This window comes from Phoca vitulina, unplaced genomic scaffold (assembly GCF_004348235.1).
Source record: "Phoca vitulina isolate PV1807 unplaced genomic scaffold, GSC_HSeal_1.0 scaffold2, whole genome shotgun sequence".
Lineage (NCBI taxonomy): Eukaryota > Metazoa > Chordata > Mammalia > Carnivora > Phocidae > Phoca > Phoca vitulina.
Window position 1 is genome coordinate 61,412,750 of NW_022589705.1, and position 27,375 is coordinate 61,440,124.

At 36.0% G+C, this 27,375-nt stretch overlaps 1 protein-coding gene across 3 annotated transcripts in view; it reads left to right on the plus strand.

Moving 5' to 3' along the window:
- FAF1 (Fas associated factor 1) overlaps nucleotides 1-27,375 on the plus strand; it is a 514,999-nt gene that overhangs the window by 128,906 nt on the left and 358,718 nt on the right. For 2 of the 3 annotated variants that reach the window (XM_032429321.1, XM_032429323.1), the window contains one exon: nucleotides 22,779-22,825. In XM_032429321.1, the coding sequence (XP_032285212.1) occupies nucleotides 22,779-22,825 (47 nt within the window). Of the gene's footprint in view, nucleotides 1-14,988; nucleotides 15,060-22,778; nucleotides 22,826-27,375 lie in introns of all 3 variants that reach the window. The other variant, XM_032429322.1, reaches the window with a different exon arrangement.

Here is a 27,375-nt window from a genome sequence, read left to right on the forward strand (position 1 = left end):
GTCTGAGTCAAACATCTAGACTTCACCATCAAAATGCCTCCCATTCAGAAAAAGCCATCAATAAAACATGATATCTATGCATCAGTTAGTTGAACTGAACTCTTAAAGTAGTATCACTGTATATAAATTATGTATATTATGTAAATTATGCCCCAATTAAAAATTTTTTTAAATTATAAAACAAGGGGCAGCTGGGTGGTTCAATTGGTTAAGCATCTGACTCTTGATTTCGCCTCAGGTCATGATCTCAGGGTCGTGACATCAAGTGCCACGGAGGGCTCTTTGCTGGGTGTGGACCTGCTTAAGATTCTCTGTCTCTCACTGGGGAGGGTATGTGCTATGGTGAGCACTGTGAATTGTGCAAGACTGTTGAATCACAGATCTGTACCTCTGAAAAAAATAATACATTATATGTTAAAAAAAAAAAAAGATAGCAGGAGGGGAAGAATGAAGGGGGGAAATCGGAGGGGGAGATGAACCATGAGAGATGATGGACTCTGAAAAACAGACTGAGGGTTCTAGAGGGGAGGGGGGGTGGGAGGATGGGTTAGCCTGGTGATGGGTATTAAAGAGGGCACGTTCTGCATGGAGCACTGGGTGTTATACGCAAATAATGAATCATGGAACACTACATCAAAAACTAATGATGTAATGTATGGTGATTAACATAACATAATAAAAAAATAAATAAAAATAAAATGGTAAACAGCAAAAAAAAAAAAAAAAAAGGATTCTCTGTCTCTCCCTCTCCCTCTGCCCCTTCCCCCAGCGCTTCCATGCTTTCTCCCTCTTAAAAAAAAAAAAAAAAAGCCAGAGAAAAATGGCAGATTACAATCAAAGAAATGGCAGTGAGAACGGCCACTAACTTCCCATCAGAAACAAAAAAGGCCAGAAGATAATGGAATGATATCTTCAACTGATGTTCTAAAGGGAAATTATAATCAACCTATTATTCCATACCCAGGGAAGATATTTTTCAAAAATAAAGGAAAGGGAAAAATATATGTTTCAGACAAACTAAACCTGGAAGAGTTTGCCCCCATCAGATCTGCACTAATGCAACCTCTACCATATATACTACAGCAGAAGGAAAAGGATACTAAATTGAATGCAAAGATGAAAAAAAGAACAAAGGAAATGGGGGGAAATGTAGGTAAATCTAAATGAAAATTGACTGCATAGAACAATGATAAAAATAATTTGTGGGGTTTAAAATTTTTCTACAAAACTAAAGTACCTAACAAAATAAACAGTATATATATAAGTTGAGAGGAATGTAAATGGAAAATAAACAGTTGTAAGATCCTTACAATATATTAATTTTAGAATTTGATGAGTCAGATATCCATTGTCTGATTTCCAAAGAAATTTGCCACAAGATTTTTAAAGAGTATATAATTACCAAATGGAAAGAGGAAAGGGATATGAAGGAGTAACAAAAATAACCAATGTAACAGAAGAGGGAAAACAGAACATTTCTACAAAGCACATAACATCATATATTTCACCCAAAATATATGAGTAATTACATTAAATCTGGCTGTTGAAAATGATAAGCTTGAAATGCAAAGATTATATGGATTAAAGATGACTCATCAACCAGCTGTATGTTATCATGAAGCAACACATTAAAATATAACACAGAAAGGTTAACAAAAAAGGGTAAAAAGGTTAACAATAAAGGGTAAAAAGAGATAGACCAAAAAAACACTACCCAAAACTGGTGTACCTATATTAAAATTAAAACAATATAAAGCCAAAAACATTCCTAGAGAAAAAGAAAATAATAAGGGAAAAGGTTCAGTTTGCTAGGATGTTATAATAATTCTATATTTGCATGTATCTAATAATACAGCCTAGAATGCACAAATGAACAGCATCACCCATAAAAATTAACAAAACCACAATCATTGCAGGAGATTTCAATATATCATGTACAGTAATTGATAGAACAATCAAACAAAAATAAGATTTAGAAGATTTGAACAATTTAAAATACTTGATCCAGTGGACATATATAAAATACTACACCTAACAACTGCGTAGTGAACATATTTCTAAAAACAAAACAATAAACAAATTGGATCACAAATTAGGTCATTAAGCAGTGTATTAGTTATCTATGGTGTAACAAATTACCACAAACTAAGCAGTTTAAAACAATAAATACTGATTATCTCATAGTTTCTGTTGGTCAGAACCTAGGCATGGCTTAGCTGGGATCTCTGCTTCAGAGTCTCTCACAAGGCTGCAATTGATGTGTCTGCCAGAGTTGGGATCTCATCTGGAGGCTCACCTGGGGAGGGATTTCCCCATTTCCAGGCTCATTTATATGGTTTTGGGGATGATTCCATTACTTTTGGGCTGTTGGAGTTCTTTGCCACTATTCCTCACCAATACAGTCACTTGCTTCGTCAAAGCCACAAGAAAGTCTCTAGCAAGACAGAAGTTAAATCCTATGTAATTTAATTAAAGAACTGATATCTCATCACTTTGTTGTGCAGACAGTGCCCAACTTACCATGATTCAACTTACAATTTTTTGATTTTATGATGGTGCAAAAGCAAAACATATTCAGTAGAAAGTGTACTTCAAATTTTGACTTTTGATCTTCTTCTGAGCTAGTGATATGCAGTACAATACTCTCTTGTGAAGCCAGGCAGTAGCAGCAAACCACAGCTCCCACTCAGCTATATAATCACAAGGTTGTGATTACACTTACAACCATTCTGTTTTTCACTTTTAGCATGGTATTCAATAAATTACATGAGATATTCAACATTTTATTATAAAATAGGCTTTGTGTTAGATGATTTTGCCCAACTGAAAGCTAATGTAAGTTTCTGAGAGTGTTAAGGTGGGTGTATTAAATGCATTTTCAACTTACGGTACTTTCAACTTAGAATATTTTCAACTTATCATGGATTTATTGGGACATAACCCCATCATAAGTCAAGGAAGATCTATCACAGATCCCGCTCAAAGTGAGGGAAGTGTATTAAACAAGTGCATGAATATGCAGAGGTAGGAATCACAGGGAGCCATCTTAGACTCAGCCTGTCACAGAAAGTATCAATAAATTGCAAAGGACTGAAATCATACAAAGTGTACTATCCCAAACTAATATAACACTGTATGTTACCTATACTGAATTAATTATTCATACTGCTGTAATTATGGTGCAAACATTAACAAAGTTTACTTTTAAAAAAGTGTTTGAAATTTTTTACATATACTTATTTCCATGTGAATTCTAAATAAATACTTGTGAATTTTATAGTTGCCATTCCTCTGATTAAACTCTCCACTATGTCCTGTAATAATATATTTCTAAAAAATTGGTAATTGAAATATCTGGATCTCCTATGGATCTGTTTCTATTGTCTGTTTCTCTAGGTTTTCAGGAAAATTTTTACTTATGGCATGCCTTATTATTTTTCACTGAGTAGATCAATGGAAACAAAACACTGAGAGATATGTTTGAGGTTCAACTGGTTTTTACTCCTGGAAACATCTAGGCAAAAATATAGATCATCTTACTGTAGTCAAAGATGGAGATGATTCAAAATTGGGCCTCATTTCTTCTGAGTGCTGGTCTACTTTCAGTTTACCCTTATTCCTTAGGTGTATCGCTTCAAGGTCCCAAATGAAACTGTCTGGGTGTTCACTAGAGTTCTTTGATAGGACCTGACCTATACTCTCTCTCATCCCTCTCACCCCTAACCCTGTGAAATTATGGAAATAAAAACTGAATAATAAAGCTGAAATTAACTTTGTAGATGGATTTAACATCAGATTAGACTTAAGTAAAGAGATAATTAGTGAATATGAAGTAAATCAGAAGAAAATTATCCAAGTGAAGCATGGAGAGACAATGGAATAATGACTAAAAGACATATGGGGCAGAGTGAAAGATATTACACATATGTAATTAGATTCTAGACCTAGAAGAGAGAGAGAATAACTCACAACCTTTATAAAAGGGACATTACTAATATTTCCAAAAATTGATGGACATTAAGAGACATACTAAATAAACCCTAAGAACTCCAGGCAAGATAAATAAAAAGAAAGCCACACCTAGGCACATATTAGTTAAATCTCTGAAAAACAAAGAAAGAGAAAATCCTAAAAGCAGTCAAAGAGGAAAAGGTTTACCATCTAGGAACAAAAATAAATACAATAGCTGCTTTCTTCCCAGAAACAATGGAAGCCAGAAGAAAATAAAATGTCTTCAAAGTAATGAAAAAAACAAGCTTTCTTAACCTATCATGCTGTTTCCAGTTTAAAAAAAAAAATACTCTTCAAAAATGAAGTTAAGAAAAAAAAATAAGGTGAGATAAAGACATTTTGAAAACATATTTAAAAAGAGAATTTTTTTGTTAATACACCTACAATAAAGGAAAAACTAAAAGATGTTCTTCAAACAGAAGAAAAATGGCATGAGATGGAAGAAAATGCAGAAGGGAATAAAAAACAACAGAAAGAGTAAAGAGAAAGTAAATCTAAATGCATATTGACAGTATAAAACAATAATGATGTCTTATAGGACCTAAAATGTATATAGAATTAAAACATAACAAAATACATAAAACTTAAAAAAACAATAAATGGATATTAAGTGTTGTTCTAATGTCCTTGCTTTGTCTGAAAAGTAGTAAAACCCTTCATTTATATTAGGTTTTAAAAATTCAGGGGTACATGTTTAACCTCTATCATAATCACATTAAGAAAAGGGGTGCCTGGGTGGCTCAGTCGTTAAGCGTCTACCTTCGGCTCAGGTCTCATGATCCCAGGGTCCTGGGATGGAGCCCCGCATTGGGCTCCCTGCTCAGCGGGGAGTCTGCTTCTCCCTCTCCCTCTGCCCGCTGCTTGTGTTCCCTCTCTCACTGTCTCTCTCTCTCTGTCAAAATAAATGGATAAAATCTTTAAAAAAAAAAAAAGAATATATAATAAACAAAGATTGTATATCTTTGCAGGATACAAGGTTATGATATAAAATCTACCCACTTCCCTATATACCAGCAATGAAGAATTCTAATTTGAAATTAAAAACAGTATCATTTACATGACCACCCCAAAAATGAAATATGTAGGTCTAAATCTAACAAAATTCCAGGCACAGACAGCTTCCCTGATGAATTCTACCAAACATTTAAGGATGAAAACACCAATCTTATATAAACTCTTCTAGAAAAAGAGAGAGATGCAACATTTTTTCTTAAGATTTTATTTATTTATTTGACAGAGACACAGCAAGAGAGGGAACACAAGCAGGGGGAGTAGGAGAGGGAGAAGCAGGCCTCCCGCGGAGCAGGAGCCCGATGCAGGACTTGATCCCAGGACCCTGGGATCATGACCTGAGCCGAAGGCAGCCGCTTAACGACTGAGCCACCCATGTGCCCCGAGATGCAACATTTCTGAACTTGACCTATGAGTGATGTTGCCAGATAAAATACAGGATGCCAAATTAAATGTGAATTTCAGAAAAGCAATAAGTATTTTTTAGTATAAGTATACATGGGATTTTTATTTGCTAAATCTAGCAACCCTTTATGAAGCCAGATAAGCTTGCTACCAAAATATGTTAACATTACAAGAAAAGAAAATCATATGCCAGTTTCTCTCACAAACACAGATGCAAAATTCCTAAATAAAACATCAGTAAAGTGCATCCAGAATTAAATGAAAAATAATACATAACATTCAAATATCAACCAGTGTAATTCACAACATTAACAGAATAAAGAAGAAATTTTTTATGGCTATTTCAATCTATGCAGGGCAAGCACTTAATAAACCTCAATTCAATTATAATTGCTAAGAGATATTCTTTTTTAAAAAAAGCACAGACAGAAATTTCCTTAACTTTATAAAGTGTTGCTACAGAAAACCTACAAGTAACATCACTTCTAGTTTAAACACTGAAATCTCTGTAAGAATGGGAATAATTCAAAGAGGCCCTCTAGTACCACTCCTTTCACTAAACACAAGTTCACTTCTCAAACTGAACACCCCAAAAACGAATAATCAAGTTAAAAAATGGGCAGAAGACATGGACAGACACTTCTCCAAAGAAGACATACGAATGGCTAACAGATACATGAAAATATGTTCAACATCATTAGCCATCAGGGAAATTCAAATCAGAACCACATTGAGATACCACCTTATACCAGTTAGGATGGCAAAAATTGACAAGGCAAGAAACAACAAATGTTGGAGAGGATGTGGAGAAAGGGGAACCCTCTTACACTGTTGGTGGGAATGCAAGTTGGTACAGCCAATTTGGAAAACAGTGTGGAGGTTCCTCAAAAAGTTAAAAATAGAGCTACCCTATGACCCAGCAATTGCATTACTGGGTATTTACCCCAAAGATACAGATGTAGTGATTCAAAGGGGCACATGCGCCCCAATGTCCATAGCAGCAATGTCCACAATAGCCAAACTGTGGAAGGAGCCAAGATGCCCTTCAACAGACGAATGGATAAAGAAGATATGGTTCATATATAAAATGGAATATTACTCAGCCATCAGAAAGGATGAATATCCACCATTTGCATCGACATGGATGGAACTGGAGGAGATTATGCTAAGTGAAATAAGTTAAGCAGAGAAAGACAATTATCATATGGTTTCACCTATATGTGGAACATAAGGAATAGCACGGAGGACATTAGGAGAAGGAAGGGAAAAATGAAGGGGGGGAATCAAAGGGGGAGACGAACCATGAGAGACTATGGACTCCAGGAAACAAACAGGGTTTCAGAGGGGAGGGAGTGGGGGGATGGGTTAGCCCAGTGATGGGTACTAAGGAGGGCACATATTGCATGGAGCACTGGGTGTTATATGCAAACAATGAATCTTGAACACTACATCAAAAACTAATGAAGTACTGTATGGTGACTAACATAACATAATAAAATAAAATTTAAAAAAAGAAGCAAAATAATAAAATTATATAATATAAAATGTTGCCTTAAAGTATTACCTTTTTTACACTTGCTTCATGAAACATTATTCAGACCTTTCACATGCATTTTAAACGTTAGCGTCTTCTTCACTAACCAGAGTTAGTCTCCCAATTTTTCAAAGCACATGATCTTAATTTTTGTTTAAGTGGTTTGAGATAGGAGCATTTAAAAAATCTGGATATGGTACTTTTCCTGGGAATTTTAATCTCAAGTCACAAGAACTCATTTGCTCTTCATGAGCTCTACCCTGAAACCCTTTCAAACCCAGTCTTTAACAGGCTTATTTATAATGGCATCTAAAGTTTTAATTGTAAAATTATTATCTCCCCTCCCATTAGAAAATCTGTGCTGAAGTTCTTTGCCATCTTTTTAAGCTGATCACATCAGGGAACCTGTTTTCAGTATCCAAAACTTGTATTGCCTGAAGTTTTAGACTGTGTGTCTTTTTTAAACAGTTTTTTCTTCTTCCTAAATAAAATAGTTTTAAGGACTCAACTATAGGGTAATTTCCTTTTTCCTTTGGGACAGTTCTGGGAAAAGAACTTTGCCATATATGCACTGTCATCATTTAAAGTGGATCAAAGTATTACAAGTGAGCAAGTGAGTGAGGTGAAGGATATGGCTGAAGTGGAATGGAGAGTCTAGAACAGTGTATATAGACACATCCAATATAGATGTTACTACCCTTATGTGGGTATTTCCATTTAAATTAAATGGCTAATTTAATAATTATGTTAATCATTAAATTATAATTCAATTCCTTGGTCACACTGGCTATACTTTCAAGGGATCTATAGCCACATCGGGCTGGTGGCTAGTGTATTATACAGTGCAGATGTAAATTATTTCTATCATTGCAGGAAGTTCCTTTGGGTAGCTGTAGTCTGGAAGGTGTTCTGTAACCTCAGGAATTTAATTTAGTTGATTTCTAGGAATGATCATATTGATGGTAGTAGTCAGACTTCTCCCCTTACCCATAATTCATCACCCCAGCCAACACCTTCCCTTCACCCATACAGACACAGATCAAAGATGCATTAATATCTCAGTTTCTAAAATAGAGTTAGTGATCCAAGGTTATTAGTATCGTTAGTAAATATTAGTATTGTTAGTATAGTACAGAGATTTATACTGTGATCATCTGAAACACAAGGTATACCCTTTCCTCTATGTTGTTGTCAAGGAAAAAAAAAACCAAATTGCTTTGTGGTGAAAAGATCGGTACTTCTGGGAGTCAGAGAGGCCTGAATTTGAATGTTATGCTGTATAATCTTGGATAAACCACTTATTCTCTCAGAATCTTCATATGCTTGCTTCATGGAGTGAGGATTGAATGAGACGTGTAATGATGTGTAATTTATTGTACATAGCTCCTTGCACATTACAGATGCTTCCTTCCCTCTTTATTCCTCTAAGTCCAAAAAGACATCTAATGAATATTAATTCACTAATACTTCCGTTCATAAATTCACCAGAAGATATTTATTGAGCATTTACTATATGCAAAGATTTCTTCTCCGTGGTAGGAATATAGCAGTGAACCAAAACAGGTAAGAATCTCTGTCTTCATGGTGCTTACATTTTCATAGGAGGAGACAGACTATAAATGATATAAATAAGTAACATAGTGTATCAGAAAGTGATCATTTCTTTTTTTTTTTAAGTTTTATTTATTTATTTGAGAGAGAGAGAGAATGAGTCAGAGAGGAGAGCACAAGCAGGGTGAGGGGCAGAGGGAGAAGCAGACTACCAGTCTGCTTCTCCCTCTGCCCCTCACCCTGAGCTGAAGGCAGACGCTTAACCAACTGAGCCACCCAGGTGCCCCAGAAGTGATCATTTCTAAGGGAAGGAAGAAAAAAAAACAAGGAAGGAGGATAAAAGTATGTTGGGTGGGGTCTGTAGTTTTCTAGAAAAAGTGGGCAGGTGACAATTGAATAAAGACCTGGAGGAAGGGAGTTAGTGAATGTACTCTGTACCTGTATCTGGGGGCAAGACCATTTCAGGCAGGGGGAATAGTAACCACAAATACCCTGAAGTGGGAAATCAGGCTTCCAATTTTCCAGGAATATCAAGAAGACAAGTGTGGCTCAGGAAAGGAGAAGGAGGTGAAGTAAGAGATTATAGGAGAGAGAAATAAGGCATATTAAGGATGTTGTCTTTTTATCTCAGAGTAAAAAGTGGAAGATTTTGAGTAGAGGATTGACATGGTCTGACTTATATTTTAATAGCTTCATTATGGCCACTCTGATGAGAGAATACACTAAAGATGAGCAAGGGCAATGCAAGGAAATCAGGAGGCTAATGCAATAATAGAGGAGAGAGAAGATGGAGGCTTCACATTGCACATAAGAGTGCAATGTGATCAAATTCTGAATGTGTTTTAACATTTCAGCTCTCAGAACTTGTGAATAAATGGGATGGAGGAAATCGAGGATAACACCAAGGTTTTTGACTTGGTCAGCTGGAAGATTGGTGTCATTTATTGAGATGGAAACACTTTCTATATTCTACTCTAATGTATTCTTATCTTACTTTTCCTCCTCACTTCCCAAGGTTTGGGGCTGTCTTGTCCATGTGTTATCCACAATACCTAGTACATTTCTTCTTCTTTTATTTAGTACAGAGTAATTGCAACCTACTTTCATGAATTAAATTGATTTTAGATGTTCCATCAACCCCAAAATGGAGACAGCTATATTTAGGACCGCTAATAACAAGGAAGAGTGTTTTCCTTATGTTGCTGCTTGTAACAGAAAGCAGATTTGGCTTGTTGGCTTCCCTTTAATACTGCAGGATGTCTGCCTCCATAAATCCTTCATACTGCTAACCTTCAACATTTCTATCTTTTTTAGGTTTTTAGCTTATAATTTGAATCTAGCAAAGGCAGATTAGTTGACATTTTTTCCTTTCTCTTTTTACATTCATTGAATAAAGCAGAAGGCAATAATTTTATACTAAGTGGAAGAGAGAGGGGTGAGTAGGTCTTTATGTGATGCTAACCAAAGTCTAAGTACTACCATGTTTCCTCAGGAGGGGCAAAGAACCTGGGGAAGGGAAGTAAGTGACTGTCACAGAAACCACCTTTCCTAATTTTTGCTTTTAGTAAATGAGATATTGGTTGCCAGTTCCTTTTGATCCTAGGTATATGGTTTTCCCAGTTTGCAGTTTGGTTTTTCATCCATAGATATTTACTTGAGTAGGGTAAATCTCTCAAGTACCATTATTAATCTTTGGATCTGCCCTGTATTTCTTTGTCCTTCATTTGATCTGCACCAGTCCTGATGCTGCATGTTGAGCTATTTTGATAGTGATATCTACTTGGAAGGACTCAGTGAACATTTTTTGCATTTGACTAAAAACAGATTGTGAGTGGCTATATTTCTTAAATTGTTCTGCTGTTTTCTTTCCCTGAAGGAAAAAAAAATCAGTTTAGAACTTATTAAAACTAAGTATTTGGCTGTTAGGAGCTCTTTTAGGGTTGCCAATTGTAATTCTTTTCTACTAAAAAAATAACAATAGGTAGATTTAAAAGAACAGGTTAAAAAATTTAAGTTTGGGATTGTAGGGTTGTTAAACTACTCACTTTTCTTGTACGTTGGTTTCATCATTTTATCTGTAAGTGATAGAGTATTTTGATGATGTAGACCATTATTTAAATAGTGAAGAGAGAAAACATCTCCAGAAATAAGTTGTCTGCAAAAGATAAGTGTTGTGAGTGGAAAAATTTGTTTTTTTATAGTGTCCATTCCTTGCTTTCAGAATTTTGTGATTAAAAACTATTTGTGATTTTATTTTTTTTTGCCAAGTCAACAATGATTTATTTATTTATTTATTTATTGTCCCTCATACTAACATCTTTTATTAAAACTTTTTATTTTTTATTATTTTTAAAATTTTTTAAATTTTAATACACATTTATTTGCTATATCCTTTTTTATTATTAATGTATAATGTATTATTTGTTTCATGGGTACAGTTCTGTGATTCATCAGTCTTACACAATTCACAGCGCTCACCATAGCACATACCCTCCCCAATGTCCATCACCCAGCTACCCTATCCCTCCCACCCCCCTCCGGGCGCCTGGGTGGCTCAGTCATTAAGTGTCTGCCTTTGGCTCAGGTCATGACCCCAGGGTTCTGGGATCCAGCCTTGCTCAGCACGGAGCCTGCTTCTCCCTCTCCCACTCCCCCTGCTTGCGTTCACTCTCTTGCTGTATCTCTCTCTGTCAAATAAATATTTGTGATTTTAAACAAGAATAAATCTTGGTATGACAAACATGGGTGGATCTAGAGGATATAATGCTAAGTGAAATAAGTCAGAGAAAGACAAATACCATATGATTTCACTTATTGTGGAATTTAAGAAACAAAACCAAGAAAAAAAAGAGAAACAAAAAAAGCAGACTCTTAAATATAGAGAATAAACTGGTATTTATCAGAGGGAAGGTGGGGGGGATTAAGAGTATACTTAGAGCACTGAGTAATGTATAGCATGTTGAATGAACCATATTGTACACCTGAAACTAATATAACACTGTACTTAAATTATACTGGAATTAAAAAAAAAACAAAGTGCAAAAAAAATCTTGGTATGACAAATGTTAGAATAAAGGCAGTTCACCTTTATTGAGTATTTTACAATGTATCAAATACCATTTAAGCACTTAGTATATGTTAACAAGTTTCATAAAATCCCAATGAACCAGTAGGGTTATCACTCCCATTTTACTGATGAGAACTGAGAGAGAACTTTCTCAGGATTATACAACTATAAATGATGGGGCTAGAAATCAGTGGCTTTCTGGCTTAATAGCCTTCACTCCTCACTTTGAGCATATTTAATAACATGAGTTTCTGAAGAATCTATGCCTTTAGATAACTTCTATGCCCACTTCTAAAATAATAAATGGTTTAGTGGGAATTAATAGATTGTATATAATGTCAGAATAAAGGATTTTGTGTAGATCTCTAAAATGTTCAAAGTTGTTCCCTAACCTCACTCTGCATAAGAATCCCTTGAAGAGTTTTTGAGGGAAAAAAAAAAAATCTGGACCCCTTCCAGACTACCTGAATTTGAATCACTGGGAGCAGGACTTCAGTATATCTGTCTTTCTAGCCCAGCATGAGGCAGACATTTATGCATCAGTGATATATAGTATGTAACAAAATAGACTAAAACAAAAACAATATGTGATGAGGATGAATAATTATGGTGGCTAACATTTGTGGAGTACTTTTGTATTATCTCATTTAATCCTTATAACAGATAACCTTGTAAATTAAGTTGGTATTATTACCTCCAGTTTGTAGATGGGGAAACTAAATCTTAGAGTAGTCCAGTTAACATGGCCAGAGTCACACAGGTAATAAACACATGATAGACCTAGAATTTGAAAACAGATCTGCCAGACTACAGGACATAGAACATCCCATAGTTGACCTATTAAATTATAGTAGATTATAGATCAGAGAGAACTAAATACTGAATATGAATTGTTATTGTAGGTTTTTTTTTTGCTTAAAAAAGAAGGTATGAAAAGAATTTATAAAATTTACTGTTTGTATGCCATCTCCTTTTTATCCATTTTCTATTAATGACAGTAGATCATCATAGTTGGTGAATTCCCTAAGAGCCAGTTTCACTTTTAAAAATGTGGTTAATGCGTATATGTAACTGTAACTGAGATTTGTATTGAGGCTCAGATGTCTATATATATCTCCTCCTACTTCTCTGATACTTGCGTTTAATATTTTCTCTGATTCTATTTTTCCTACATACTCCTTAAATGTTGACATTCCAGATTTTCCGTCATGAGGCTTTTCTTTTCTTTGTTCACATTATCCCTCATTTCAGATAAACTTAATCCACTCTTAAGACTTTTGCAAAGACTTTAAAAAATATGGTTTTATAACACATAACATGAAATGTATCATCTTAATCATTTTTAAGTATATAGTTCAATAGTGTTAAATATATACACATTGTTGTGAAACAGATCTCCAGAATGTTTTCATCTTGCCAAACTGAAACTCTATACCCATTAATCTACAACTTTCCCTTTTTCCCTCCTCCGACTCCTGGTAACTACCATTCTACTTTCTGTTTCTATGAATTTCACTATTCTAGGGACTTCCTATGAGTAGAATCATATGGTATTTGTCATTTTTTGACATTTGACATTTTTTGGCTTATTTCACTTATAATGTCCTCAAGATTTATCCATGTTATAGCCTGTGATGGTATTTCCTTCTTTTTTAAAGCTGAATACTATTCCATTGTATGTATATACTATATTTTCTTTATCCATTGCTGTTGATGGGCATTTGGGTTGCTTCTACCTCTTCACTATTGTGAATTGTGGTGCTGTGAATATTGGTATACAAACATCTCTTTGAGACCCTGCTTTCAGTGATTTTGGATACATACCCAGAAGTGAGACTGCTGGATCCTTTGGTAGTTCTATTTTTTCCAAATACCTTTTTTTTTTTTTTAAGAAAGAACAACATGGAGGTAGAGAGGGGCAGAGGGAGAGGGACAGAGAGAATCTTAAGCAGGCTCCACACTGAGTGTGGAGCCTGAACATTGGACTCGATCTCATGACCCTGAGATCATGAACTGAACCAAAATCAAGTCATACGCTTAACTGACTGAACCACCAGGCACCCCTTTCCAAATACTTTTAAAGTAGATGACTCATGACTCCAAACTCGGTATCTTGAACTCACACATTTTAGATTCTTAACAGTCTGTTGGACATCTCTATATGAATGTCCCATACTTCAAAATCAACGTGCCTAAAACTGAAGACCTCAGATCCTCTTCTCACCAGCCTGTCCCTTTGCTCATGTTCTTGGGTTCATGGCATGCATTCATTTATTCATTCATGTGTTCAGTATATGTTAACTCACACAGCCTAGGGATGAGGCACTGTTGGTTTTGAGGACACATCAGTGAACAAAATAAAGTCATTTGGGTCTCACATTCTAGTGAGGGAAGACAGATAACAAACAAGGAGACAAATAAATAGGTAGAGTGTCATGCATGGCTAGAGGAGTTCTCTTTTAGATAGGATGGCTAGGGAAGGTCTCTCTGAGATGACCTTTGAGTAGAAACCTTACTGAAGTGAGGGAGTGAGATATGTGGATATCTGAAGGAAGAGCATTGCAGGCAGAAGGAAGAATAAGTATAAGGGGTTTAATGTGAGAGCATATTTCTTTTTTTTTTTTTTTTTTTAAGATTTTTATTTATTTATTTGGCAGAGAGAGACACAGCGAGAGAGGGAACACAAGCAGGGGAAGTGGGAGAGGGAGAAGCAGGCTTCCCGCGGAGCGGGGAGCCCGATGCGGGGCTCGATCCCAGGACCCTGGGATCATGACCTGAGCCGAAGGCAGACGCCTAACGACTGAGCCACCCAGGCGCCCCTGTGAGAGCATATTTCACTTGTTCAGGAAATTGTAAGGAAATCAGCAACTAGAGTTAGTGAACCTCAGGGATAGTGGAAGAAGGTGATGTCAGAGAAGGAGCTGGAGGCAGCTAATGTGGTCTTTAAGGTCAGAATGAGGTCTTTGACCTTTACTCTGATGTTATGGGAAGGCATTAGAGTAGGGAAAGGGTTTTGACTTGACATTTGTAAGTATCATGCTGGCTTCTGTGTGAACAGGCAGTAAGCAAGTGGGGCAAAGATAGAAGCAGGGAGACCAGTTTGGAGACTATTGAAATACCAATCCAGAGGAGAGATGATGGTTTAGACTAGGGTGGTAATAAAAAAGATTGGTCAGATTCTACATTTTGGAGGTAGAATAAAGAATTTCTCATAGGTCAGATGTGGAATGTAAGAGAAAGGAATTGAGGATGACGATATGATTTTTGACTTGAGCTATGGAATCTCTAGAATTGCTTGCCAGTTGTGATGATTGGGAGGACTGGAGCAGGAACTGCCTATACAGTCACCCAAGCCAGAAGCCTGGGCATCATTCTCAACAATTTTCTCTTTTCAATTCGTATTTCACAGTGCTGACCAAATGATGTTCCTTCCTGAAGGGCAAATTTCAGTTGCAGCAGTTGCCTGCCCATTATCTTCAGGTTAAGTAAAACTTTTAATGCCTGTATTTATACTGCTTCTCATAATCTATCTCTTGCTTACCTTTCCAACTATCTCCTCATTGCTTCCTGACCCAAACCTTTGCTGAGGCCACACAAAACTACTTTCCACTTCCTGAACAGACTTACCACTCCCCCCAATTTTTTTTTCCCCTTGTCCCTGACTGCTCTTACTCAGCTTTTTACCCCAGAAGAGCCTTGCTTTAACACTTGGTTCAAATATCACCCCTTCCCAGCTTTTTTCCCTGGCATTCAAATTACTTCTACTCTTTTGCCTTCATATAGTATCTTATATATTTCTCTCTTGAAGGTTATAATAAATGGAAGGAAGAGTCATCAGCTTTTGAGTCATACAGTAGAGTACTTGAAGAAGGCTTAGAAAAGGGTCATCATAGTGATTAACATATTTGGAAAGTAGGAATTTGAAAGAACATTTAGAATAATTTAAATATAGTAGATTATTGGAAACAGTCTGTTACAGATACTTACAGAAAATCAAGTAATTATTTATGGAAAAAAAAAAAAAAAGATTTTCCTTTCTGCCCAGAAAAAAAGAGGAGAAAATGGTGTTAAGCATCTTTTTGAGGCCTCATTGGCTTCCCACCATAATCTCATTGTCTTTCTTTAGAACTCTACAATTTAGTGTGGACACTTAAATCTACTACTTTTGTTTCTCTGGCCTTTTACTTGCATAGCTGAGAAAGTTTCATTCCAAAATGGACCCTTTTCTTATAGCTCATTTGATTAACATAATACTAATGAGGTCTGTGAAATAAAAGAAAAAATATATACTGGTCTCTGTCCTCCAGTTCCTGGCACAGAGCTTCTAAAATCCTTGTAATTTCTTAAGTGATAAGAATCTAGTGGTATCTTTTGTTCTAATATTTGGTTTTTGACCTTGGTTCCTGTTGTAGAACTCCTAAATCCCTTGGGGAATTTCCTGGGTGATAGGAGTGTCTTTTGTTCTATTGAGGAGACTTTTGGCTCCTGGATAGCTTCAGGATGGGGGCTGATCACCAGAAAGACCAAACCATGATTAGAAGCTTGGAGCTATCATTCCTACCCCCCCATCCTCCAGGAGGGGGAGAAGGACTAGAGATTGAATTAGTGATTGTTCATGCCTATGTAATGAAGCCTCCATAAAAATCCCAATAATATAGGTTGGGAAGCTTCCAGGTTGGTGAATACATGAAGATGTGGGGAGGGAGAGTGTGCCCAGAGAGATCATGGAAGCTCAGCATGCCTTCCTATGTGCCTTTCTCCAGGTGTCTCTTCTATCTGGCTGTTCCTGAGTTATATCCTTTTATAATAAGCCAGTAATCTAATAAGTAAAATGTTTTCCTGAGTTCTTTGAGCCACTCTAGCAAATTAATTGAATTGAAGAGAGGGTTGTGGGAACCCCTGATTTATAGCCAGTAGGTCAGAAGCACAGGTAACAGCCTGGACTTGTACTTAGCATCTGAAGGGGGAGTAGGCTTGTGGGACTGAGCCCTTAACTTGTGGGATCTAATGCTGTCTCTAGGTAGATAGTGTCAGAATTGAGTTAAATTGCAGGACACGTAGCTGGTGTTGCAGAATTGCTTGATGTGTAGAAAACCCACACAGCTGGTGTCAGTTGAAATAGTGTTGTTTGTAGTAGAGTATTGAGAGTAGAGTAGACACACAGGATAGTGTTTCATCCTCATACAAGGTAAAAGGTGAAAATTCCACAATTCATGGCTGTAGAATAATGGGCTCTTCCAGAACTTCTCATTGGCTCTACTCAAGGTAAAAACACGAGGGGGAGATGATTTTGTGAATTTAGCATGGACACTTAAATCTACTACTTTTGTTGTTTCCTCAGTACCCAGAATAGTTCCAGGTGAGTAACTAAATATTTGTTGGGTGGGTTAATGTTGGAATGAATAAATGAAATATTCAGATGAATGAATGAGATGTATGAGTGCTATGTAAGTAAATGGAAAATCATAGAGACTTTTAAAGCAAACCAAGAAACAGACTCTTAACTATAGAGAACAAACTGATGGTTACCAGAGGGCAGGTAGGTGGGGGGTGGGTTAAATAGGTGATGGGGATTAAGGAGGGCACTTGTGATGAACACTGGGTGATGTAAGTGTTAAATCACTAAATTGTACACTGAAGCTGATACTACACTGTATGTTAACTAACTGGAATTTAAATAAAAATTTGAAAAAAAGAAAAATCATTGAGAAAAAGGTGGTGTGAGTCAAATTTTCTTGAAGAAAATGATTCACATCTGGGTCTTCATCTCCATTAGGCAACAGTAGACATTCCTTCCTTCATGATCCCATATTGTCTTTCACATTAGAATTAGTTGTTTCTGTAACTGCCTGTCCCGGGAGGAACATGTCATTTTTGTTTTCCCTCTGGTCCTAAAACACTGTTCAGTGAATAAAAGAATGAATGAATTTGAACTGGTGGAAAAGAGAATGTTCTGTATAAAGGATCAGTATGATTGGATGAGAGAAAGTCTGGGTTTGTTGGAAGAATTCACTTGATGGCAAGATCAGAGCTGTGAATGCTAAAATACTAGTACTTTGTGGGTCCGAAGTTTATTTTTTAGGCATTTTGAAATTATTTGATTCTGACATGCCATAGAGTAATAATTTCAAATTGAACAAGAGTATACTAATTTAGAAAGTATTTTTCTATATTTTAAGTATTTTTAGGAGATGGAAAAAAGTGGTTAATAGACACAACAAAGCAAGTATTACTGGGGCATCTGGGTGGCTCAGTCAGTTAAGTGTCTAACTCTTGATTTTGGCTTGGGTCATGATCTCAGGGTCTTGAGATCAAGCTGTGCATCAGGCTCTGTGCAGGGGGTGGAACCTGCTGAAGATTTTCTGTCTCCCTCTCCCCCTCTGGAAAAAAAAGCCAGTATTACAATACTTATTATTTTCTTAGTTTCACAGGCTTCCCAAACATGTGGGATATGTAGAGTTGCCTATATTTTTAATTCTATCAACTAATAATATATGTGATTATATATATATTATATATATATAATGAAAATGTGTTTATCATTTCTATTTTCATAAAATTCTAAATATTTTCTTTTTCTATTTGTTTATAAATTCTTATAACTTAAATGTATTAAGTATTTAGTTTTACTGATCTGTAATCAGTAATTTGGAAATTGGCTAGGTGAGGAGGCTGCTAATAAGAATAAAGCTGATGATATGGGGCACCTAGGTGGCTCAGTTGGTTAAGTATCTGCCTTTAGCTCAGGTCATGATCCTGGAGTTATGGGATTGAGCCCCACTTTGGGCTCTCTGCTCAGTGGGGAGTCTACTCTCTCTTTCTCTCCCTCCCCCCGCCCCCACTCATGCTCTCTTTCTCATTCACTCTCTCAAATAAATAAATAAAAATCTAAAAAGAATAAAGCGAATCATAATGCTGTGATGTAATCATTGAAGCATCACTGAAGAAACATCTGGAAAAATGGTGGTCTGTTATTAACTAATCTGTATTATATTGAGAATAATGAGTATTATACTGAAATTCCTATTTTTATACTCTCACACTATTTCAAGAGTTAGTTGTACTTTATTTCCCATGTATTTCTTAGCCTTTTATAATTTAATTTTTAGTAAAACTTAAAAAATATGTCTAATAATCTCCTAGGCCTCATATTATTAGACTATTCTCACATTTTTCAGTTTTGTCTAATCCTTCCTTGTAATACCTTCTTTGCCCCTTCTATGACATATTCCTGATCTTTCCCTCATATCTAACCCTTCTATTTTTATTGTTTTGTTTTTGTCTTTAGCTTTCTCTCCTCTATTTCTTTTTTTTTTTTTTTTTTTAAAGATTTTATTTATTTATTTGAGGGAGAGAATGAGACAGAGAGAGAGAGCATGAGATGGGGGAGGATCAGAGGGAGAAGCAGACTCCCTGCTGAGCAGGGAGCCTGATGCAGGACTCGATCCCGGGACTCCAGGATCATGACCTGAGCCGAAGGCAGTCGCTTAACCAACTGAGCCACCCAGGCGCCCCTCTCCTCTATTTCTTATATGTATGAATTCCTCAAGACTCTATCTCTGTCTCAACTTCTCTTCACCAAAGAAGAAGGCTTATTAGGGGGAGGGAATTAAAATATTTTTAGGGCTGCTTTTATTTGCCTTTAAACATACATTGTTTTACTTAACCTGGCTCTGAATTTTTAAATTACTTTTTGTCTCCATTTGGATATTACCTGAACTGCTTATAGTAAAATTAATTGTTTAATATATTTTTGTCCCTGCTAGAAGGCAAGCTATGTTACGTCCATTAGTATATCTCCATTGCCTAGCCCAGAGCTTGGTATATAGTTGGCAATTAATACATATTTGTTAAGTAAACAAATGATACCCTACTGTCACTTTGAAGTTAACATGTTCAAAATTGAACTCATCTGAAATTTTCCTTTGCTTCTATGCCCAGTCATTATTCAGTGTCCAGATCAAATGCCATCTCTTTTCTGAAACTTTCCTTAATCCTCACAAAAATCTCTTTCCCTATTCTATATTCCTTTAGCAAATCATACTTTTATTGTACTGTACATCATTCTGGATTACATTTTACATATTTATGTACAAAATAGGTTGAGGTCAGGGACTTTCTACCCCAAAGCAGATACATTATTTAACATGATCTAAGGTCTTAGAAAAGGAAAGTGGAGGTGTGTCACTGTTCCTTCCGCATAGTATTGCCCTCTACCCCATCTTACTACTTTTCCCTTATCCTTCAGTCTTTTTTTTTTTTTTTTAGGTTTATTTATTTATTTGAGAGAGAGAGTGAGGGAGAGAGAATGTGTGCACGTGCACGAGCAGGGGGAGGGGCTGAGGGAGAGAATCTTTAAGCAGACTCCCTGCTGAGCATGGAGTCCTTCATGGGGCTTGACCTCACAACCCTGAGATCATGACCTGAGCCAAAACCGAGAGTCGGATGCTCAACCGACTGAGCCACCCAGGTAACCCCGCTTATCCTTCAGTCTTAATTGAGACATTATTTCATCTAGGAAGCTTTCTGAGCCTTGGTCAGGTGTTGACCATGTGGCTTTTGTTTTTGTATTTGCTTTTTAAAGATTTATTTACTTTAGAGAGAGAGAGTATGGGGAGGGGCAGAGGGAGATGGGGAGAGAGAATCCTCAAGCTGACTCCCTGCTGAGCACAGAGCCCAACCTGGGGCTCGATCCCAGGACCCGAGATCATGGCCTGAGCTGAAATCAAGAGTTGGTTGCTCAACCGACTCAGCCACCTGGGCACCTCTGTTTTTGTTTTTTTTTGTAGTCCTCTAGCATCATTAATTTAACAAATAAGTATCGAGTGCCGTTTAGTGCCTGTGTTGTGCTAGCCAACTGGGATAAAGTAAAGAACAAAATTGTTATTATCTTGTCTGTCACATAGCCTACACCTTACAGAGAAAGGCAGACATAAAACAAATAATCACCAAATAAGTAATTAACAATTACTATAAAGGAAAAGCACAGAGTTCTATGTGAGAGTAAGGCTATGTAGATGGGGGGGGGTTGATTAAGAATTCTTCGAAAAAGTATATCTAACAAATTTCAATTATGATGATTAAGATTTAGCCAGACAAGAAATGGGGAAAAGGCATTTCAAACAAACATAGTATCTTCAAAAGACCTAAGAAATAGAAGAACTTGATGCCTTTGAGGAACAAAAAGACAGGCCCATTTTGGCTGAGGAAATAGTATTAGCTCATTATACAGATGAGGAAACTGAGGCTCAAAGAGGTTCAGTGAGTATAGAACATATTAAGGTCATAAAATTAATAAGTGGGAAAGTCTGGTTTCAAATCTTGGACTTTGTTGGTTTCAAATCTTGGACTTTGTAAATCCTTAGTATTCTTTCCATTATACCTTGGCATTCCCGAGTGAAAATTTGAACAAAATCTTTCCAAACTCTGGTATTTTGTTTCTTTTCCAACACCATAGAAAATTCTTTTACTATTTTCTATTTTTTAGCAAAGGAGATATTTGTATGTGGAGCTATTGCTGTCAAAAGAAAAGGGATAATTGATCTGGCAGTAGGCAGAGATACTTCCATTGAATATGTGGCTTTGAAAACCCATTTTAGCATTTGTTTGACTCAAAGGATTTATGAGCCTCCAGAGTTGTCGGGGTTCTGTGGAATCCACTGTCTATATTAATCTGTGGTTTTCTTTGGTTTTTGCCAGTGGAGCATTACAACTCTCAAAATTCATAGCAAGCATCTTACATTCTACTTTATTTCCATTTAACAGAATAACATTGTAAACTTGACCCACTTCTGGCAAATATTTAAGTTAATGTTTCACAAAATAACACAAACTCCTTTTGGGAATTGATTTCTAGGCAACTGATAAAGCATTGAAGTGTTACCTTTTTTTTTTTTTCTTTCTCATTTTGATGTGGACTTGGATGGGCAAGGGGAGGGAAGAAGTTGTTATGATGCAGAGGCAAATTTGGAAAGGCAAAGTTTTTTCCTCCAGAGAATCTTTGTTACCCTGCAATGAACTGCCTACAATCCAGGATGTTGCAGCCTGCTTGCTTAGTAGCCTGCAAAAATGTCCATATCATGTCAGGTCTGTGCTATGTTCTAAGTAACTGGTGACTTGTTAGCTTAGAGACCAACTTCAGGATTGTTTTATATAAGGAAACTTCCCCCGTGATACTCCTGCCTCCTTTTGTAACCTGGTACAATCGTGGTATTGTGTTTATCAAAGAACTCTTGCCTCTACGTTTTTTCTTTCTAAATGTTCTTTTTACTAAGAATAATAATTATAACATGAAAGAATGAATTTATTCCATGAGCTCATTTTTAAATTCTTATTGGAATTTTTCATTTGTGATTTTTATCTCTCTCCTCTCAATCTGAAGAAGGAAATAAGTTAAAACTATTATTTTAAGGTACTGATTTTACTTGTTCTGACGTTCTTAAACATTGGTTTTTGTGAGTGTTTTGCTTGAATGAAGACTGTGGAATTAAGCCTTTTATGACTCAAGATTTGGGGGTATTAAAAGCCAAATGCATGTTTTTTTTTGGTTTGTTTTGCTTTTTTTTTCTAGCTTCCTAAAATACGGTTTTATTATAGTAAATAGAGAAACATTTTAGAGAATATTTTGTGTTATTAAGGAAACATTTAATATTTTGTTTAAATTTTATATTATATTATTTTATTTTATTTTTTTTAAAGATTTATTTATTTATTTATTTGACAGATAGATAGAGAGCACAAGTAGGCAGAGTGGCAGGCAGAGGGAGAGGGAGAAGCAGGCTCTCCACTGAGCAGGGAGCCGGATGCGGGGCTCGATCCCAGGACCCCAGGATCATGACCTGAGCCGAAGGCAGCCGCTTAACCGACTGAGCCACCCAGGTGCCCCTAAATTTTATATTATTTTAAAAGCTTTTATTTATTTGACAGAGAGAGCAAGAGAGCCCAAGCCTGGGGAGCAGTTGGAGAGGCAGAAGCAGGCTTACTGCCGAGCAGGGTGGGGCTTGATCCCAGGACCCTGGGATCATGACCTGAGCCGAAGGCAGACACTTAACCATCTGAGCCACCCAGGCACCCCCTAAATTTTATTTTTCAACGTATACTTATTTCCCTGTACAGTGTTCTCCACCCCACACATCCCTGAGCATTTTTCTGTTTTGTTCTTTTTTTTTTTTAATGGCCTTCTCTGTTTTTTGTTTGCAGGCAGCTATCAATGGTGTAATACCCCAGGAAAATGGCATTCTACAAAGGTATGTTATAAAGTGCCTAATGGTAGGATGAGAATTTAGCCAAGCAAAAAAGAGACAATTGTTAATTTTTTTGTTTAACTTTTTGATAGAGCATTTGATCTTTGGTGTAGAAGCTCTATTAGTTACTGTTCTTTCAGATAATTTTATTATATCAGTTTCCTAAAGTTTCCAACTTTTAACTGTATAAGGTTATTTCAAAATGAGTGATACTATTTTTAATGGTGGTTTTATTTTATTTTTAAAAAAGCTTTTCAAGGGCATCTTCTAATTCATAAAATGGAAGGAACTGAGTCTCTGTAGCTCTAGAGCATGATTATTGTCTGCCTATCCAGGCTTTATCTTCAGCCTTACTACATTCTGTTTTTTTCTTCACTTTTGGTTTCTAAATTAAGTATATGATAATTTGCAACAATTTGAATAAGTCCTTAATTGATGAAACTTCCCAAAGCACTGAACTGTTTCACCTGAAGAATGCATTGTTAACATGTGGAATGGTCTTCGTGGTTTTGTGTCATTGCCGGAGGGTAAAATTGGAAGATGATGCCAAGAGAACTATAAGTTACAAAATAATTCCTTAAATTAGAAATAACTTTTCATAAGTTTTCTTTCCTTAAAATTGGAGACTGGTTTGGATTAAAAGAGGACACTATAGAGTCATAGGAGGTAAAACCATTCCCCCTTCCAAGTGTAGTTTAATTACTTGATTTTTTCCCCCCTCTCTTCTCAATTCAAACTTTGGCTTGAATTTTGGTGGCTAGGATTTCTAAGTCACTGAAGCATGATCTGCTAAGTGCAGATGAGGCAAACAGAAACAGCAGACTAGGACTGAGGTTGTTTTGGAGAGGAAGAAAAGTGCTGTTGCAAAACCATCAAAAAATTCACCATGAACTGCAAAATGTGCTATACTTTATAGGAAACTGTGTATATTTAGAAAGGAAGCAAATTCTATTTGGTACTTGTACTACGCTTAGTAATTAATAGACCTGTTCCCCACCATTTTTTAAAAACTGTCAGAAAAAATTTCATCCAGAGTAAATGTGGCTGATTTCCAGAGTCTGTACCAATTTTTTTTTTGTTGTTGTTGTTCAAAAGCATTAGTTTTATTGAAACCCTTGTCTAGAAAGCAAACCAGGTGATTACAGGAACTTCCTTTATGATCATTTTTTTTCTTGGTTTAGAAAGTTTTAGACTTCTAAATATGGCTCCAGTTTTATTCTTGAGTAAATGTTATTCCACTTTCTGTTCCAAAATTTTTGCTTGTTAAACCCTTGTGGATTCAGCTTCTGGGTTCTGAGTACATATTGGATACATCTTAAAATTAACAGTATTTTGCTGTGGGTGAACTCTAGAAATTTCCTCATCCCTGGAAACATCCCATCTCTCCTGTCACTAATGGTACTTTTTGCTTAATATTTTATAAGTAGAGATTCAGCACTAAATTGATTTCTAAAACTATAAAATTTGGAGTTTAACATTCATCAGAGTAGGTTTTTGTTTTGTTTGCTTGTTTAATTAAAGGAATGAATCATATGTGCATAGAAGAAAATCGGTTGTATCTAGCAATAGTCTTCAATTCTCTCCCTTCCTAACTTTGTTATTTAGGTTTGAAATCACTGTGGACTTGACGTAACTGAAAATTCCTCTTGTGTATCTCCTAACCAGAGGAAAATGAAAGAGAGCTCTTTGTTGCTTTCTCATTGGCTTAACACTGAAAGTGGAAGACTTAATAGTAGGAATGGTATATGTAGGTAGTTAAAAGGATTTTTGTTTTGTATGTTTGACTTTTGTAGTGTAGTCTGTGAATGCAGCTGACTCTTAATTTGTCGGTTCATACTTCAACAGAGGAAAGAGCTACTAAAAAGATTTTTTAATATGAATTATTTTTGGATGGAGAAGAGCCCAATCCCTGTGCTTTATAGCTTTTCTTGAAATCAGATTTTTGTGTGAATTCAAAAGTGGGAATATGGTTTTTAATGTTCCCATAAAGTTCAAAGCAAAGAAACTAACATTTTTTAAATGCTTAAGGCACTGTGCTAGGTAATTGATATATTTTTCATCATTTAATACTTACTGTAACCCTTAAGAGGTTCATATTTCATAGTGAGGAAACTTAAGGTTAGAGAGTTTACATAGTTTTGTCCAAGCTCACAAGTGTAGTACATGGTGAAATCTGTATTGTCTCATTTTAAAAGCCATGCATTTTTTGATACCACTCTGCCCTATTCAGGGTCAGCAAACTAGTCATGTCATACCTTTTTTTAAAAGATTTTTTTCCTTTGGGTAAAAAAGTTGGAATTTAATACATGTGTATAAGATCTTTCTCCCATAGCTTTGTTTTACAGTTACTATTTTAGTTGTAAGCAAGTAAAGGCAGATATTATTATCCCTCATTTTATAGGTAGAGAGAATAAGGCATGAAATGACTTGGCCCAGATGATACAGCATGATGTTGATGGAGTCAGGATATAAGCAAGTCTTCTGCCTCATCCTCCAAGGCTTATTTCACTAGACATACTGCTAATACAACATTTTATATACTGTGTGACTTATGCTGTCATAAATGTAAGCCATTCAGTCATAGAACATCAAATGTGTGCATGTTTATTTACTACATCTTGGTATAATACTTTATTTCGCATATTGTCCAGAGCCTTTTTAAACATTATTTTTGGAGACAGTTATTGTTAGAAGGAAGTGCTAATGAATTACTTGTGTTAGTAGACAGCACATGCTGTATTTTCTAAAAATTTTATGAATCAGTAGTATAATTTTCCTCATTGACTAAGTGGGTAGTATTTGTCAACTCATATTTATTTTTTTGACCCAGACAGTCTGTATGTTTCTTTGTCCATTGTTTAATTCATTGAGGAAACCTAGAGAAGACTAGGCATTTTTTTCTAGTTATTTGCTGTTAGGTTTTCAGAATATATAAATGCTGAGGTTTTTGATACAGATAATATCCATTTTGGTCAGTTAGTTTCTATTTATTTTCTTTTCTGATGCTCATTTAAGAATCTGATTTTTTTCTAAAGACAAATTTATCTTTAAAACACATACATGTTTTTGTTTGTTTTTGTACCTAGAAATTTTACCTTGGGATGGATTTTTAAAAATTGAAATAAACATGTACAGAGTTTCTGTTTGCTTTGTTCATTGCCTTCCAATGACATGTGTGGTTTGTAGAGCAAAGTTGACTGAGGATAAATACACTCCTTTAGTTGACCTTTAGATCTAAAATAGATTTCTCCATAGAGTTTCCCTTGCCAATCAGTGTCTTTTTTTTTTTTTAATTATTGATTAACTAGAAAAGAATAGTGAATAGATCAGATTATAGAATGGTATCTTCATAGATGAAAAGTCTTAAAAATACCTTTTTTTTTTTTTTTTTTAGTCAACAATTTTGGATGTCTTTGTACTCTATGGATACCATTGACTATTAGTCAAAATTGATAGGATCATTAACTGGTAGTCTCTCTTTTTCTCTCTCTTTTTTTTTTGGATTGTAAATTCATTATTTTTTATTGATCTTGAAATAAAATAATTATAGCCAATAAGAAAATTCTCAAGTGAAAACTTTCTAAAATATTCTCTTGGGTTGACAACACACCAAATAGCCTGCTATGATTAGAAATGTTAAACTGTCTCCTAGAGTTAGGGTTTGGTAAAGAAAAAAAAAAGGCACACTAGAGTGTTTCAAACACAGGGAATTTCATATAGGGAATCAGTTCCAGAGATGTGGAGCAGGTTGAAAGAGCAAAAAGGGAATACTGAGACAATTCAGATATAATGACGTCAGGAAACAGCTGGACTAGCAGGCAGGCCCAGCTGTGGGTGGGGTGGTCCTGCTATGCTTGAGGAAAGGTGCATAGGGCAAGAGAAGATTTACAGCTGCAGCATCCTCTGAGTAGGGTGGGCACAACCCGGACTGTGTGGACTGGGTCCAGGGTATTGCAGGAAGCCTGCTCTAGGACAGGTCTGTCTGGGAGAGCTCCCTGCTAACCACTAAAAGGCACAAAGTCACTCCTAGTATTAGAAGAAAAAAGGAAAGTGATTGGGAGAGATTGAGGTTAACAAGACTTTGAAGCCCAGAGGAAGGGCCCTAGCAACTTGACCCTAGACATAAGAGAAAGAAGTCCTGCTCAGCTGATACTGGTACCTCTGCAGGATGCAGAGGCTTGTTTTGAAGTATTGAAAGAAGCTAGAAGCTAACACCAGTGGCTGATGCTAAAACAAAGTGGGTGTCATTGTTAGAGTAATGTCACTGCTAGGTCACTGGTGTTAAGATCAATGTGCAAAACTGTAAGAAGAAAATTTTGTGTGTGTCTGTGCACACACTTGTGTGGTGCTACATTTTTGTTACTGTTACTGGTCATAAGGCCATGATTAATATTTACCAGTTTCTTCTTCCACTCTTTATATTCCCTCTGCCAGCAACTCAGATAGTCAAGTTTCTTTACTTGGTGGGACATCTCAAACATTCATTCTGAAATAGTCAGAATCCTCAGTGGGTCTGCCTTTTTTAAATTGGCTGTAGTTTTCCACTAACTCAT